Below are 16,587 nucleotides of genomic sequence, written 5' to 3' on the forward strand. Positions count from 1 at the left end.
TTTTCACGCACCAGGATACCATGTAACCATATATCGTGGTGCCGTCTCGCACATTTCGTTATTTCCTGGTACGTCCGGTAGTGACCTGTATTGGTTTTTGAGTTGGAAGAAACGGGGGCAAATCGAAAGATTTGGAATCGAGTTGCTGCTATCGGTGGATAGTGTAGGGTCACCATCGCAAGTGCTGGGGCAGGTGACATAAATATAGAAACGCGTGCTGTCAAGAGTAGCCATCGTTTCCACCGCTCGTATAACGTTTCCAGCAAGTTGATATTGCAACGTGGAAAGTGAACCGAAGAGCATTTTAGTTCTGTGAAATTTAGCATATTAACTAATTTAGGTAGGGCATTGATTGAATAAATAACTTGCGAAATTGTTAAAGGAGACAATAAAATAGGCTTTCTTAACAACAGCAACCTTCGAATTCTGTAACATTGCAAGGAATCTTAATGGATAGACTTACAATGGATCCGCTAACGCAGGATTACCGCCGGTTTGCCATGCTGTATAAACCCGATTTGAAAGGATCGAAGCATCGGCGTACCATCCATCCAACTCCTCTTGAGTGATTTGCCCTGTACATGTTCCGTCCATCATACTTATAAATGCAGCGGACATAGATAGTTGAAACGATGTAAGTAGAAGCCATGTTCGTGGGGAGCGTAATGTACGAAAAAGCAACATGCTGATCAACTAAGGAGATTTGTATGAGTACTCTTATTCTAGATGGAAAAGCGCAAAGTCTGGATAGAAGATAGCGCAACTTCCAAGAGACCAGTAGGTATTACAATACAAATAGGAGGAAGGGGAGGAAAATGTGTTTAATTTATTATTGTCGCTAAAACTGGCATGTTACTGAGGTAAGTAGTGAGATAGCTTCCAATCGGCATTAGTGACGTACAAATGTCAAGGTGACAACGTAACTATGCCGTAATTAAAAAAGGGTCGATCACTGATCTCTTGATCTTTCGATCTGTTATTAAGTTTGATCGCCTTGCAAAAATCTCAATCTTGCAAGTGGCTCATCACATAGCATTAGACCGCTTCTGTTAGACTAAATCGCGACGGTACCTATCATCTAGAAAAGTCTCTTGATGAGTGGAATTTTATTTTGGAACGAGTGGTTTTAATGTATAAGTTACAAATAAACATATCGAGTTTTTAGCTTGCTTAATTAACAGTAATTATAGACTATAATATAACGTAGCTATAGCTGTGCAATGCTGCTATAATCGTTCCGTTGTGCCTAAAGGTATGGAACTAGTTGGGGTTAAGGGGTACTCTCCTAAGCCGAAAGAATTAATACTAGAATTCAGGTAGACGATGAGCTGTCATAGAAACTCTACAGGTGGAATTGACAGTTACCCTACCCTATGGACATTGCATCTCCTACATCTTCATAGATTATAACGGACCCCAATTTCAAATCTGTCTGTCCAATAGAAGGGAAGGTTTTGTAAAGTTACCCTAGAGCTCTATTGCAATGTATGTTTGCTGCAATTTAGGGGCACCTAGTGTTGCATGTAATAAACATAGCCCAATAGTGCCCATTGCAAGCAGAGTAGGGTGTGCTAGGTAAAGTTTTCACAGGAAAACGGGTTGTCGAAAGCGTCCTCTCTCGCAACTTGTTTTTGTCACAGGTTGAACCAGAAATTGCAAATTGGATTAATCGGTCCGAATGTGCTGCTAACAGCTAAATCCATGATGTAGATTTCTTTTGTATTGTATAAACCAAATTGTATAAACCAAGGTTATCTTAGCGCAAATATGGGCGAGTCGTTCGGTCTTTCCAGTTTAAGACTAAAATAAAAATCTAGAACTCGTTGATACCGGAAATTCTTTTAATGGGTTTCTAGTCAAAGATATGTATTTGTTCATCAATAGCTAATGTTGGAAGGTAGATTATCCCAACACTGCCGTTTGCAGTGTTAGCGTTATGGTGAACATGGCTAGAGGGCGGAGCAATCCGTGGTATGTACTGTACATCTTGTCCTAGGAAAGAATGGCTCGTTCAATAAATCTTCCTGTTGAGCAAACAGAGTAGGTTGCAATTCAGTAGAGTCTATACTGAAGACAGTTAAGCTGCATGATGGATCGATACAAAACGTCACATGTCACATCAATTGTCACCTAGGAAAACTATAAAATCCATCCTTAGAGCTTGGATTCCCATTTACAATCACATACTTTAACCAGCAGTATTTACAGTCAATCGAGTCGTTATTTGTTTATCCTCTAATTTGTACAATCTTGGTTAACCCCACTGATACTACTACAAAAAAGCCCACAATGGGTTCTCGCCCCGTTACAGATGCTGAATGGGATTCTCTATCGCCAGATTTTCCAAACTTGGACAGAAGTTACACCTTCTGGCAAGCTCCTGAAACACTGTCGTATAACTGTATTGCATGGTCTATGGGTATCACTTGGACTTGGATCGACCCACCGTCTGACCAGAATAGTTTCACATTGCTATGTGAGCAAACTTTTAAGTATTCCTAATTACTACCTCATTTGCTAATACCTTGAAGACAAGTGTCTTGGCTTTAAACCTTGCGCAGAAAATTTGGGTACAGTCGATGGATATGCTCTGAATGGAGAAATGACTCACGCTTCATGTTTACTTGGAACCACATGGTCCAGCAAGCTTGGAGAGGATTTTAGGATCTCCCATCCACGCGTCGGATTAGTTGGCGGCATACTGTACGGAGATATTGTTAGTCATTATTGTCCAGCAACAACTTCGTGGAGCCTTCCTCAGGATCTCGAGCTAGAACCTGCAAGCCAGGAAGTTGTGCAACAAATCGCTACCCTGGCAGACTCCATCAAAACCTCATATCCAGAGCTTACTAATAATTTCGACACCCTGTACGCTGCTTGGAAGGGGACATGGTTTTCGACTTTTAACATGGCTCTGCAACAAAGGTATTCACTACTATGCTCTCCTTTTAGCATTTTCTTACCAACACAATTATTTTCACAGCTCTGCTGCCCGGGCAACTGGACCACAGTGGGAGGCTGTAGTCGCTTTAGGACCGACTGTTCTACCTCTAGTCGTTGCAAAGCTGACAACTGGAGATGATGCATTTGCTGTGCAGCTATGTAAGTCAGCTTCTATATATAATGTATAGAATGAAGTTTTAACATCAATATTTTTTTCTAGACAACATGCTCGAAACAGATGCGACCAAAAGAGTTGACCCAGATGAACTGACAACCTACTATTTTCTCAACAATCAGGCTCAGGCAGATGTCACCCTATTCTCTAGTGATGTCAGTGCCTTTAATGCCCTCGCAGATCTTTGGATTCAGGATCAGAGCCACATTTTACGCTCAAGTCGTTCTACTGATTATCTAAATCATGATTCTTACAATCGCCTCGTCCGGATGGGGAAGTCGGCCATACCACTCATCATGGAGCGTTACGCAAGGGACCAGGAAGGGTGGTGGCATGAATTGATGTACGAGATTGTCCACCAACGGAGATCTGGCTCTATGACGTTTCATAAAGTTGACTTGTTTGCATATTGGAAGGACTGGTTTCAGAATCCTTCTGTTTCTCAAGCTAGTAGTTCTTAGTTTTAAGGCTAGCTTTCTATAGTGAGTTTATTTGATAAAATCGAATTGGACAATAAAGCACAGTGAAATAGATTCATCTACATAAATTATAATTTCAACATGCGTCTAGCTAGCCAACGTTTTATAAGTCGATATGACTAAAGATCAGTCCCTGAATTAAAATAGTTGTAGACATTGACTGTGCAAGAGGACTCCAGAGAGAATGAGTATGCTTACAGTACACTACGCTCTCTATGTTTCCTTGATGGCTGACGTAGGGCTGGAAACAGTAAAGGTCAAGTCACTGTTTTGAGTGACTTTGCAGAAAGGGTCCGCAGAATCGGTAAAAGTAATCTCTCCCCAAGTAGAAGAGGTACTGCTGCTGACTATATCACCGATTATAACAGGAGTTGCGGAAAACCCAATGTAAAAAGTGTTTGGCGGGAATTGGACATTATAACTGGTTGGCGCAATAATCTCCCAGACAGTAGTTGAACAGGCGTTGTTGCTAGGGTCAGTGATGCCAAGACCGCAAAAGACGTGATCTTGAGTTTGATATTGTAAGTCTATGATGCCCAATGATGACGATCAAGCACACCGCTATCCACGTACCATTTGGTTCAAAATTTGGATCTTCCGTCTTAATGGTTGCAAGAAACTCTGAAGGTTTTGCAGAATGTATTGTAATGGTCGGACCAGCTGATGGAGTAACATCAATCATTACATTCTCTGACCCTGAAGTTAGAGAAGATGACCGAGAGATGCTAGGTACTACACCGGGCGCAAGCGGAATGTTTGGGCTGGATCCACAAACAACCAAATAATTGGTTGGTATCCTGAAATAACCCTGTTGACCTGTTTTTATATTGACCTGTTGAAACGTGATGCATGAAAACGATGGTACTCCTTGTATGTCCGGTGGTTGCTGATAGATGAAATACGTTTGAGTAGAGCTTGTCGAGTTAGTGACCTGAATAGTCCAGGAAGCCATAATGGTAGTTGTTTCGTGTTTGATTTTCTTAGTACAAAAAGAGAAAACCTGGACTTGATTTTATAGGAGTCTTGTACCAGTCTAGACATCTTTCCTATGCCGTAAGGAACGACTGATATTGGTGTTGTAATGTGTCGTTAACGACGTAGTAATGTCTGTTCAGATTTTTTTAGGCTGCATTTAGTGTGTGGCAACCTAGATGGCTTTGTCCACTGCCGAAAGGGGTAACATGCGAGTCAAACGTGTCTCAAAATGCCTCTACACGTTATCGTGAGGTTACTACAGTATGTAGGTCTGCTGGTCCGCTCACGTAATTTTTTATACCTTTGCTAGGCCGCGTGCAATATTTAGGAGCCCAAATAGCTTTCTAAATTCTGCAAACAGCGTTCTCAGTCTTGTCGGACGTATTACGATCTACCTAAATAGCTTCGTAGATGCTGCAAGCAACGTTCTTTATGCCATCTAACGTATTTCATGCAACCGGAATAGCATTCTAGATGCTGTGAGCAGCGCTCTTAGTTTTATCTGACGTATTTCACAATATCAAAGTAGCTTTCTAGATGATGCACGCAGCACTCTTAGTGCCATCTAACGTATTTCATGCAACCATAATAGCGTTCTAGATGCTGTGAGCAGCGCTCTTAGTTTTATCTGACGTATTTCGCAATATCAAAGTAGCTTTCTAGATGATGCACGCAGCACTCTCAGTGCCATCTAACGTATTTCATGCAACCGGAATAGCGTTCTAGATGCTGCAAGCAGCACTCTCAGTGCCATCTGACGTATTTTATCCAGTCTAAATAACTTTCTAGATGCTGCAAGCAGAATTCTTAGTTTTATCTGACGTATTTCACAATATCCAAGTAGCTCTCTACACGCTATGAGCAGCATTATTAGTGCCATCTAACGTATTTCACTCTACGTAAGAAGCTTTCCAGATTCTTTAAGCAGCGGTTCTTGATGCCATCTGACGTATTTCACTCCAGATAAATTCTTAGCCTAGTGACTGGTACGATAAACCAACAGCTCGGAGGTGCAATTGTTCTAGATATATAACATGCGTCTGCCTTGGCCATATTCCACAAAAACTCATCATACTCAAAATCATATTATCAAAATCATATTATCAGGTCTCGTTCAACTACTACCAATCATGTCTATTTCAACGTACTCCATTCAAGTTTACAATGATAGTGGAATTCCTCAGAACTACCTTCTTTTCCAGTCTGCTCCTCAGCTTTCTGGCGATGGAACGGTTTTTACAAACGTATTTCAACAGTCCCAACAAATTCCGTCTGGCGATAATTCAAATGTCATCTTCAATATGACCAACCAATACTATGCCGTCATTGGTACTGCTCCAACACCAATTGACGATGGAGTCAAGGTCAACACCAGTTCATATATCCCAGTACAGCTCTCTAGTTCCTCTCAAGGTGGGACTAAAGCTATTATGACAACCTCCGGGGGAGGCACCGGCTGCTCATTCGACGATGCGAGTCAAACGCTCGAGTCGGATATCGAAAACACTTTTGAAATCGAGACAAACGATTCATTTAGTTATCCCTCGCCCGGTACGTATTGATTTGTTCTGAGGCAGAAGGCAGCTAACTTATCCGCGCCTTTAAAAGGTAATATTTTCCTCGGCATGGGAGCAGATTCTCCTTCTGGCGTTGTGCCTGTGGCAACCGTGACTGCGGCACCAAACCAGAAGTACTACTTTAACCCTGTTGCGAGATGGTACATCGGTACTGGCACCTACACACCTGGTACAGTCGTCAACATCACGGACATTGGTAATATCCAGGAATGCGACTTCACTCAAAACCAACTCCCGCAAACTTATTATCAAGGCCCAGACCAGCTATACCACCCGGGCACGCCCCCCTCCTAGTGATTTATATGGTCACGCTTAAAGGTTCACAGCATTGATTCAACATCGATTGCCATGGAAACATTAGTGTTGCTTGAGATTCAACACCTTCCTCAGTTCAAATCAGCTTAGTTTAGTTTTTAATTCAATTCAGTAATATCTCTCATACCAGGCCCTTCGATGAAAAAGGAATTCATGTGCTTGTAGGCCTACCTTACCTACCCCGCTCTTTAGTCGTCAGGTTCCGCAGAATCCACACCTGACCCGCCGGTAAAAACGACGATCTTTTCACGCAAATCTCCCTAGCCTTGCTCGAAACCTGTGGATACATAGATTGACCCGGCATCGTTCTCGTCCAAACTCGCTCTGGGACAGACATGCCCCGAAGACCCGCGTTGATTCTCTCTCGACGAAGAACTCCTCGTAGAAACAGGTACCGGGGCTTTTGGACAAGTTGTGCAAGGTGAGTTGCTCAGCGCCGTCTTCGCCGCCTTCGCCGTATTCGAAGTCCGAGTCGTCATAGTAACCATCCGAGCCATAGATTAGGACGAGAAACGTCTTGTCCATGTCCTCCTCCTCCTTAGCCGAGAACAAGCCCAGTGGGTAGTCGCCGGGGAGGATCTCATCGCGAGCACAGACGATATTATCGCCAGCCCAGCTCCCGAAAAGCGAGTAGTAGTACCGCATGACTATTTCCCGCGTCATGTCCCACAGGTTCGGCGAGGCGATACCTACGCAGGTAATGTCCTCGAGGTCGAGGTGGGCAAAGATCAGCTCGTGAATTTCCCTCGGGAGCGTGCAGAAGGTGTCCCAGAAATTCTTCTTCGCTCTACTTCCGGCATGCTGTTGTTAGGGCCCGACGACGTCAATGGCCATGCTTTTAGATTGGCATACAGCATCGCCGTCGCTGTCGCTTTAGGGTCTAGTTGTGGGGAGGAGGGGGTGTGGAGTTGGTCGGTGAGCTGGTTCGATCGGGACAGCGAGGAGAGATACAAGTAGGTGCGGCGAGGTATCAAAGAGCATCTCCCCAAGCTCGCCCTGCCAGCGAAGCGCGCGCCTGGCTCTCGGAGCTGCGAGCTGAAAGTACTGCCCTATTGTAGAACATAGGTTTAGATTGCCTCTTGATTCTAATTTTATAGGTCTAGTGTTACGGCTCACCCCGCTATTAGCGCCAGGCAAGGGATTGGAGGAGGAGGCACGATTAGGAAACCAAGGTCATTGGTCGAATAAGGAATATGAGACATGGGACCACGTGACACGATCCTCGAAGGATCCAGGATCGTATAAGTATCACCTAGGGATCGTCTGGGTAGCAGACGGAATCGATTTGGCACGACGCCACTATATAAGTAGATAGTTAGTTCTTAGATAGAAGCTTCGTGTTCAACTCAATACAGTATTTGTTATATACTAGTAACGTGTTTTATGAAAGCCTTTGTGTCTGATCCCCTGCCTCCTCTGATAAGTAAACTACGCAACGAAACCTCTGTGTGTCTTATACGTTTAAGACCCAGCGTTACACTAAACTTCAGTCTAACGTGAAAGTAACGTAAAAATGACACGAGAAGTTCACTCCGCCCTATTATGCTCACCCTGCTTACCCTTAGCTTCACTCTTTAAAGCGGCAAGGGGCTAAAATTACAGGCAATGCCTACTGGCATGATTGAGAGTATAGAGCGAGTAGATTACAAGCTTGTGTATAGCAGAGTGGATGGGATGCCCAATTCTCTTAAGTCTATGGTCATATGTATTCGTTCCTCTACTAGGATGGTATACATCTGTTTTCCCCATTAAATCCATATAAATCCCACTAAAACTTTTAACAAACTGGCTAACGGCATGAGATATGCAACAAACATAATTTAGAAACAACAGAGAAGTTGAGAGCTCATTTTCCGTTTACTGTCTATATACTCCTACCGCGAACAAGCCCGGAGAGGGATCATGCGTAATAAAGAGTGCTTTCGGTGATTATAGTTCAATTGAAGGCGCTCAATCACTCAGGGTGCCTTTCAAAGACTCACTGTGAATCAAAGTTAAAGAAAACGGAAAGAGGCTCTATTAGCTCGAGTTTCCAGCATCAATACTTACCTCTGCACAGTTCTTCTTCCCATTTTTGGGCGGCAGGAGTGCGTTTACCTTCTGCCTCATTCCCATGTCCTTCTTCACTCACGACCTGTCTTTCTGTTTGTTGTCCTGTTTGTTCGTTCGCTCTACCAGTGCTCACCGTTTGCTTCCCCTCTTTCTTTCCTGCCTCACCTTTGTCCACTCTGTGATATATAACTTGCGTAGAGCTCGGCATCCCTTCCTCTTCTGATCATAACGAAAATCTTCCCATCCAGCAGACAATCTCCCATCTTGGCCAGCTGTCACATTCGACCCCAGCCACCCCAACAATCCCGCAACTATTCAGCAACTCCCGCCCATCCAGCAACCTTCCTGCATAGACACCGACAGAAAACTCACCGAAATGCCTCCGAAGCAAGAGTCAGGTAGCAATGCCGCCTCCCAAAACTCGCAGAGGTTCGTCTTTGCTTCAAGTCCCCCTTGCTTCCCCGCGCCCTTGATTTCTCGCGTCCTTGCTTCCATCCGCCTTACTTCCCATTCGTGTTACCCCGCAATTAGCTTCCCCAATTCATCCCACATCCTCCCGGCTTGCCAGTGACTGGAATTAACACACACCTCCCAGCAACTCCAACCCCTCTTCCGGCATCACCACCATCAAACTCCAGCATCGCCAAAGATGGCTGGGGTAGCCGCTCAGAGTTCCAGCACTCCTACGGACTGGGAATGACGCCCCAGGGCTTCGAAGAGGGGAACCGCATCTTGGACTCCTTCCGCAAATCCGACATGCAGGAGCGTGAAGAGTCCCAGAAGGGCGCGCCGGAGCGTGGAGGAGGAGCGGCGGGGAAGTAAGCCTTGAACCCTGAGGCTGTCAATCCTGGGAGGGAGTGTCATGAGGACAGCATTTTGGGAATATTTGTTAGGAGGACCGCTCAGTTGCCAGGCGCTGATTATCTCTACTCCCATACAGAGTAAACAACAAAAGTTACTCGTAACATGACGTTGTGCCGTATTCCGCATTGTTATTTCCAAAAGAAGCAGTGAGAAGCACTGTCATGTCTGTGATGTGCACGCATAATGCAAGGGGAGCTCCACTTAGTCAGCGGGTAGCGCGTTGTGGTGTGGGAAGTTATTGGTAGGGGTTCGTGGGCCAAGTAGCACCAAGGCACCGCGTGGCCGACAAGAAAGATAGCCGTGTTTCCAAACGAAGACCTCAATTCTTTTCGCATGTTGGCTTTTTTTGCCTCTTGTCTATAACTACCAGCACTTTACCTTCATTTTTTTTATATTTCTTTTGCAACTATTTCATTTGGATCAGGCATTCACAACAGTACACGAACCACGCCGACAGTAGAACCATGCGTCCCACATCCGTCAGCCTCGTCGGCCTCGCCTTGGCCACAGTCTCTGCTGCGCAGACCGTCACCCTCTATGTCCCAGGCACCGATGAACAACCTCTTGTTGCCTCCATCATTGGCTCCGTAAGTACATCGCCTACCCAGATCCCCAGGGTCTCATACTAACAACGCCAGGACGCAACAGCTACCACATACGCCATTTCATGCGACCCTGGGGCCTCAGCCCAAGACTGTGGCATCGAAGGAACCATAACGCTCACCGAAGGGCCCACGACAGCGAAATATACCATAGCCCCTGTGATAGATCCAAACGGCCAAACTGCGTTGTACGACCCCCTCCCTCACAACCGTGAGCCTCTTACAGTTGCCCCCCTGCCGCTGATCCTCACCCTTACCCCCATCTACATTCACAGACATATAACTAATATACATAGTGCGGGACAAGTCCATTGTTCCCTAGCAGGCACCACCTCCGCAGTTTGCGTCGAGTCCTTTGGCGGCAGTGAGGCCAATTTCCCAGGAGTTAGCACCGAGACATACACAGGCACCGACCAGCCCTACATGCCCGTCACGATCATTGCGGGCGCAGTAGGCGCAAACCGCATCGCGTCGCCGTCAACCACGGGGTCTGGCTCAGATTCGACACAAACATCAGGCGCAGGCGCAGGCGCGGGCGCGGCTATGTCGACTGCGGATGCCAAGGGCTCGGGAGCTGCAACGACGACCACGGACTCGGGACCCGGGGCCGTGAGTACAGGGGCTGCTGCAGCGATTTCACAGGGCGCGGGATGGGTTTTGGGTGGGGCTGCTATGGCCATGGCGATGCTGTAGGGCGTTTGTTTACAGGGTATGGGATATTTACAAAGGAGTTGACGACGCCAGGGTTTGGGTACTTTAGGAGCTATTGGGCACGGGAAGGGTGGGGTATATTACGACAAGGAGCCCATACGATTTGATTCATAGACATGAAGCGATCGAGGCCATAGTTCCTATGCTGAATGAAATCTGGTCTGGAAAACCCGCGGAGTACCGGATTGATTGTCCTTTTTGCACTGCCGATGTTTAGCCGGAAGGGGAGTTAGCAACCATGGAAATCGCACCAAGTGATGTCTCAATGGCTTCTTCGGCCCGTCATCCCCGAATTGTTCGTTTCTCATACTGGTGCATACATACAACATAGGTATATATTCGGACGTATGGACGGTACAATGTAAATATCAGTTTCTTACAAGGCGAGATTATCTTTTGCGCTCTGTGAAGCTCTGAAGCTGTGAAATATATTCACAATGGCAATGCAAACCGTCGATGTTCCAACAGCAACAACCGTACCCCTCGCAATCCATCCATCTCCATCCCACCTAGAAGATGGATATCCTATGACTGCTCTCCCAAAACCCAACAGTCTCAACACAATCACTGACCCTGAAGCCAACAATGTCGATCCTGCAGAAGAACCTCTAACCCCATTCCTCAAGCTCAAGCTCGCTAGCGCTGCCTTCGCCTTCTTCACCGCTGGTGTCAACGATGGTAGTCTCGGTGCCTTGGTCCCCTATATCCTGCACACCTATGGCATCAGCACCGGCTCCATAGCCATCCTCTTTGCCTGCGCCTTTGCTGGATGGGCCGTCGCTGCTGTCGTCGCTGGGATTTCGCGGGCCAAGCTCGGGAGCGGAGGCGTGCTCATGCTTGGTGCTCTCCTCCAAGTCCTCACACATGTGCTGAGGGTGTGGGTGAGTCTCCCCCTTTAATCGTTTCATAGGAACTGTTCAAGGCTAACACCTCAGACCCCACCGTTTGCCCTCTTCGCCGTGACATTCTTCCTCGCCGCCGTCGGCGCCGCATTCCAAGACGCACAGGCGAACGCCTTCGTCGCGACTGTCAAATCCGCACACCGCTGGCTCGGCGCCATCCACGCCAGCTACGGCGCCGGATGCGTCGTCGGCCCGCTCGTGGCGGCTGCGATCGCATCGAATCGGCCAGGGCAGTGGGCGCTGTTCTACGGATTTGCGATTGGGATTGCGGGGCTGAATATGGGGCTTGTGACACTGGCATTCTGGGAGGATGCGACGTTTGGGAAGAAGGCCGTGAGTGAGAGTGGAGAGGAGAGCGAAGAGGAGGCGCAGGGGAGCTTTGGGAAGGCGTGGGTGGAGATGCGGGAGACAGCTGCGCAGAAGGAAGTTTGGCTTCTGAGTATCTTCTACTTCTTCTACCTGGGCCTGGGTATTACACTTGGAGGTATGGATTATACAATCTCGCTTGGTTTTGTTCTGGGAGAGTTGCTAACTTTGTATGAAGGCTGGCTCGTTGAGTATCTCGTCACTGCGCGACACGGCGAGCTTTCGAAAGTGGGATACTTCTCTACTATTTTATCCGTGGGGACTACGCTTGGCCGGCTGATTCTCGTTGAGCCTACACACCGATTTGGCGAGAGGCGCATGTTGCTGATCTACTCAGTGCTGTGCTTTGGGCTGCAGATAGTCTCATGGAGAGTGAACAGTATTGCTGCGACTGCTGTGTGTGCGACGTTGATGAGTTTTTTCCTAGGCCCATTTTTCGCTGCTGTGAGTTCATGCCACATTTCTATGGAAATGATTGGTGCTGCCCTGTGCATGATGGGAAGATAGGAAGTGGTGCTGACTATGATACCAGGGCATGACAACTGGGAAGATGTTGATCCCACCCGCAAAATTGGCGCCATCACTTGGTGCGTATTCAATCTCCCTATCAAGGCAGCCATACTGACAAGGGACCCTAGGAATCATCTTTGTTGTAGCTCAAGCAGGCGGCGCCGTGTTCCCAGCGGCAACTGGTGTCATTGCCGCAAAGGCTGGTGTTGGAGTCTTGCAGCCGATGATGGTTGGTTTGATCGTCGCTATGGCGATATCCTGGGCTTGTGTGCCAAAGCCGCAGACGAAAGAAGATTAGTGCTGGGAACCTGTAACCCGTCCGAAGAGAAGCCCTGGAGTCTGGTGGCCATGTCGGTGGCTATGATACATGATTGTATTTCTTAGTACTGTAGGTTAGGTAGACAGTTTCAGTCATCTACAATTGCACAATGAGGACTGAGAGCCTATAGAAAGTATAGCGAGATATAAGATGCTATCAGTTATTTCAAGTCAGATAGACACTGTCCACCTATATTCACACGCCAGGCTCCAACGCTCAATGCATAAAGCTACGACATCCTCATCCATATATGCTCTACTGCCAACCCTGACCAGCACCCTCCCACCCTGTCTCAGCCTCCACCTCTTCCCCATCCGAACCCACCATAATCTCCATCTTTTCCAACTCCCTCCTAAAAAAGTCACCTTCCCCACCATCCGTCGAAACCTCCCCAGCCATAACCTTCTTATACCTCCTCACATTCCCCCAGTGCGTCAGACTCCTCAGCGCCTGCTCTAACGGCAATGCCTCCTCCATGTCACCATCCACATCACTCCCACTAAGCCACTCATCTCTCAGATCTGGGCGACAATGCAAGTACACCGCCGTAATGACGCGCATATTCCCCTGCCGCCACTTACGCCCACAGTACGGCACCTGGCTCTTGAACAGCTTGAGCGTGTACAGGCGCAACTCGTGCTGAGGCACTTTCAGCGCCTTCTTGATGATATTGCTACTCTTGTATTGCACGAGGAGCAGGTTGCGGTGAGCTTTGCCCTTGCAGATCTTCTGCATCACGCGGAGCAGCGTGATGGCGCTGTAGAAGTTGCGCCACGAGTAGTTCGTGCTGGGCGGGGCGGGGACGACGGGGAGGGGGGCGCCGAGCTCGTCGACTCGGAGGGGGGAATGGATTGCGGAGGGGCTGCGGTAGGTGATTGCCTGAAGCTTGTCGGTTGCTGAGGATGGAGAGAGACGGTTGCGTTTGATTGGAGGTGGGGCCGCGTCGTCCTCGGATTCGGAGTTTTCGGCTGGGGGAGGGGTGCCAGGGTGTTTGCTGGACTTGTTGCAGTATGTGAAGAAGGAGAGGGCAGCGCGGTCAGAGTCAGTGTCGACGAGTTTGTCGACGTCTTGGTGGGCAAATAGCTTCAAGATTAGGGGGAGGTAGTTGGAGTCCAGGAGGAGCTGGGTGAGATACTCGAACTTAAGTACGTCTTGTGGGTCATCAGTATCTGAACTTAACTAGAAGGGTAGTAGAGAACTTACAAGACACCTTAAACCATTTCAGGAGAACCAGAAGAATTCCAGAAACGGCTTTCAGTGTGATTTCTCGTTGTCTCAGTGCCTCTAAATCTTCAATTGGTAGATCACGGACGTCAAATACCGCTGGCTGGGACGGATTCTGAGCTTCTTGAGCGTGGGCTAGCCGTCGTTGACCTGCAGCGTTATTCCTTAAATTGGATTCCGACTGGAAGCCTGGCTGGAGACCATTTTGTTGCTGCGGCTGCCCCGTAATTGGCTGGGTGATCAATGCGGTGACATTGGCCAGAACAGCCTTGAGCAATACAATCACCAGTGATTGCATTTGTGGGAGTGCATTTCCCTAGAAATGTCAGTTTGAGTGCAGAACTTGGCAATGCCCTGTGACTTACGTAGAAATCTTCAACCACCTCAAGGCGCTTTTTGACATCTTCGCTCACAGGCCTTGACCCAAGGTCCAGTTCGACCTTCTTTTCCTCCTCTTCATCTTCTCTTCCCAAAGCTTCCAGTCTCCTCGACAGTGCTTCATCTAATTCCAATTCATCGACGTCAAAGTCTGGGTCATCTTCGCCACCATGTCCATCCCATCCCCTTTCATGCTTTAGAAAAGCTTCCCGCTCATCCCAAAGTTGCCGCATCGCTCTCGTCATCTTCATTCTTTTGGCAAATAGCTCTCCAGCCTCTAGGATAGAAGCAGGAATCTCACTTCCCTCCCATTTTCGGCCAACTAGCTCGCCTTGAAGGCCCGCTGTGCCTTTGCCGCCGGCATTGTTGCTCGTACTATCCAAAGGTGGATACATGAACGGGAAGTTCTGATTTGTTTGGTAGTTTTGTTTCTTGCCAGCCTTCCCGCCTACTGGTGGTGACGGTGGGGGCGAAGGTGCTGGCGTGGCAATGTGCACGGGTTGATGAAGAATAGAACCGCCACTGTTAGCAGTTGCAGGGGTTGGTATAATGCCATTTTGGCCAGTGTTCCGAGGAGGGTGGTTTGGCAACGGAGGTAGTATCGAGTTGTTATCAAGCTCGAGAGGAAGAAGCGGCGCTGGCGGTATATATGCTGGGTATTTTGAGGTGATTTCTTGTCGGAAAATGTGGTAGTCCAACGGGGATGCGGTGATCAATTCGCTCTTCTTGCCTTCCGCTTGGAGGTTCTCTGCAACGGCAGCCTTTACGGTGTCGAGCTCGCTCATGTTCCCAAAAATAAGCAACAAAGATTTCCAGAAGAGATTAAAGATCTAATCGGTTAGTCCGTAGTATCAAATGGAGATGGGACGACAAACTTTATTTTGTGGCAGCTCAGGGACGTCATCCCAGCGGAGTTTTGCAACAGTTGTGAGGAGATATTCCAAAAGGTTTGGCTTTAGGGCACCTGCAATTGTTAGCTACAGCGTTAGAAGCATAACCCAGTTGTACATACCAAGCGCTTCTTTTGTGGCTGAAAACTCTTCGGGCCAGGTCAACGTGACGTGGATCAGGATGTACATGACTGTCATGGAGTTGTCGATTTCATCCGGCAACTGGCCAATTCCTTGCAGCATCTGAGACTCTCGGAGTTCACGGTATTCCTCATTCCTGATCTGTCAGTAAAGAACAAAACGTAATCTCCGTCCACATCACTTACCGGACTCCACCCAGAATAGCTGCCATCGCCTGAAACGCAGCAGCAACCCCACCGCACTCTGTGACTAGAGCAACGCCGTCCTTCATAGCATCGACCTGGCTCTTCGTGGCCTGGCTCCTGATTTGAGGCTCTTCCTCCCCCACCCCCATATCCCTTGACGCATGCGCAAGAGGCTTCGTCGTCCCAGCACTCTCATCCCAGACACCAAGTAATATATGCATAATCCTCTGCAAGCTCTTTCTCCTCCCTCCCGCCTCCCCCTTCAGTCCCTCGCACTCCTTCCTCACAAACTCGCTCTTAACACTCCTCTCCTCCTCCATCCATAGCTTCTTGCTGCTCTGCTTCCACCTCCCTCCCCAGCACACCCTCGCCCGGTTCACCCTCAGACTCTCAGTATTCGCATAGCCGAACCACTCATCGATCTCCTCCTCGAAGCTCGCTGTGTCCGCATAGGTGAAGGCATACGAGGTGGGTTCCACGCGCGGAAAGTCGGACACAATGCGCTTCAGCTGCAAGAGTGAGAGTGAGTCGTCGGGATGGCCCACCTGCTGGGGCGCTGGAGGCGGCGGTGGCTGGTGCGGTGGGGGAGGGGCGACTTGGTCGCGCTGGATCTGTGGCCGGCTGGGGTTGGGTTCATGGGAGGCTGGTGGGCCGGGAGGAGGGCCGATGTCGACGATGCCTGTGTCGGCTATGTCTGCATTGAGGGCAGCATCGAGGGTGGTATCGAGGGTAGTATCTTCGGGAGCTGGGTCGGAGGGTGGCTCGGATGGGGCTGGCGTGGGAGGCGGCGGCGCATTCTGGGAGTTGCTGGGGCTCCAGAGGCCGGTCATGGTGGCGGCGCTGGTTGTTAAGGCGCTGTCAATGGCAATCACGTGTATGGACAGCGTCTATTATATGGTGATGTCGAGATGTCTATGCATCTTCAAGATATATAGAATATAGAACAAAGTACAGCACAAAGGCTGAGCCAAAATGAAAG

General features: G+C 48.3%; 7 protein-coding genes across 7 annotated transcripts; 5 read left to right on the forward strand and 2 right to left on the reverse strand.

Annotated features, from left to right (window-relative positions):
- The first annotated feature begins 2,272 nt into the window (after window positions 1-2,272).
- On the forward strand, window positions 2,273-3,605 carry VE01_09714 (uncharacterized protein). Its single transcript, XM_018279126.2, has 4 exons — window positions 2,273-2,476; window positions 2,532-2,925; window positions 2,984-3,102; window positions 3,164-3,605. The coding sequence occupies exons 1-4, from the start codon at window positions 2,290-2,292 to the stop codon at window positions 3,577-3,579; spliced, it is 1,116 nt and encodes a 371-aa protein (XP_018126465.1). The 5' UTR covers window positions 2,273-2,289; the 3' UTR covers window positions 3,580-3,605.
- Window positions 3,606-5,702: 2,097 nt separating this feature from the next.
- VE01_09715 (uncharacterized protein) lies at window positions 5,703-6,443 on the forward strand (the record flags this gene model as incomplete). The annotated part of the gene is made up of 2 exons (XM_018279127.1): window positions 5,703-6,123; window positions 6,181-6,443. The coding sequence occupies 2 exons, from the start codon at window positions 5,703-5,705 to the stop codon at window positions 6,441-6,443; spliced, it is 684 nt and encodes a 227-aa protein (XP_018126446.1).
- A 281-nt stretch (window positions 6,444-6,724) lies between these two features.
- Window positions 6,725-7,321, reverse strand: VE01_09716 (uncharacterized protein; the record flags this gene model as incomplete). The annotated part of the gene is made up of 3 exons (XM_018279128.1): window positions 6,725-6,729; window positions 6,800-7,251; window positions 7,317-7,321. 3 exons carry the CDS (start codon window positions 7,319-7,321, stop codon window positions 6,725-6,727), a joined length of 462 nt encoding a protein of 153 aa, XP_018126463.1.
- Window positions 7,322-8,920: 1,599 nt separating this feature from the next.
- VE01_09717 (uncharacterized protein) lies at window positions 8,921-9,338 on the forward strand (the record flags this gene model as incomplete). Its single annotated transcript, XM_018279129.1, has 2 exons — window positions 8,921-8,945; window positions 9,112-9,338. The coding sequence occupies 2 exons, from the start codon at window positions 8,921-8,923 to the stop codon at window positions 9,336-9,338; spliced, it is 252 nt and encodes an 83-aa protein (XP_018126464.1).
- A 506-nt stretch (window positions 9,339-9,844) lies between these two features.
- On the forward strand, window positions 9,845-10,675 carry VE01_09718 (uncharacterized protein; the record flags this gene model as incomplete). Its single annotated transcript, XM_018279130.1, has 2 exons — window positions 9,845-9,967; window positions 10,019-10,675. 2 exons carry the CDS (start codon window positions 9,845-9,847, stop codon window positions 10,673-10,675), a joined length of 780 nt encoding a protein of 259 aa, XP_018126427.1.
- A 455-nt stretch (window positions 10,676-11,130) lies between these two features.
- On the forward strand, window positions 11,131-12,957 carry VE01_09719 (uncharacterized protein; the record flags this gene model as incomplete). The annotated part of the gene is made up of 5 exons (XM_018279131.2): window positions 11,131-11,574; window positions 11,629-12,079; window positions 12,140-12,405; window positions 12,494-12,548; window positions 12,600-12,957. The coding sequence occupies 5 exons, from the start codon at window positions 11,131-11,133 to the stop codon at window positions 12,767-12,769; spliced, it is 1,386 nt and encodes a 461-aa protein (XP_018126442.1). The 3' UTR covers window positions 12,770-12,957.
- On the reverse strand, window positions 12,946-16,569 carry FAR11 (Factor arrest protein 11). Its single transcript, XM_018279132.2, has 6 exons — window positions 15,609-16,569; window positions 15,405-15,559; window positions 15,268-15,356; window positions 14,380-15,222; window positions 13,994-14,330; window positions 12,946-13,941 (listed from the first exon to the last, which is right to left on the reverse strand). The coding sequence occupies exons 1-6, from the start codon at window positions 16,436-16,438 to the stop codon at window positions 13,046-13,048; spliced, it is 3,150 nt and encodes a 1,049-aa protein (XP_018126435.1). The 5' UTR covers window positions 16,439-16,569; the 3' UTR covers window positions 12,946-13,045.
- Between the last annotated feature and the right edge of the window lie 18 nt (window positions 16,570-16,587).

The sequence above is a fragment of the Pseudogymnoascus verrucosus genome, assembly GCF_001662655.1.
Source record: "Pseudogymnoascus verrucosus strain UAMH 10579 unplaced genomic scaffold scaffold_58, whole genome shotgun sequence".
Taxonomy (NCBI): Eukaryota; Fungi; Ascomycota; class Leotiomycetes; order Thelebolales; family Thelebolaceae; genus Pseudogymnoascus; species Pseudogymnoascus verrucosus.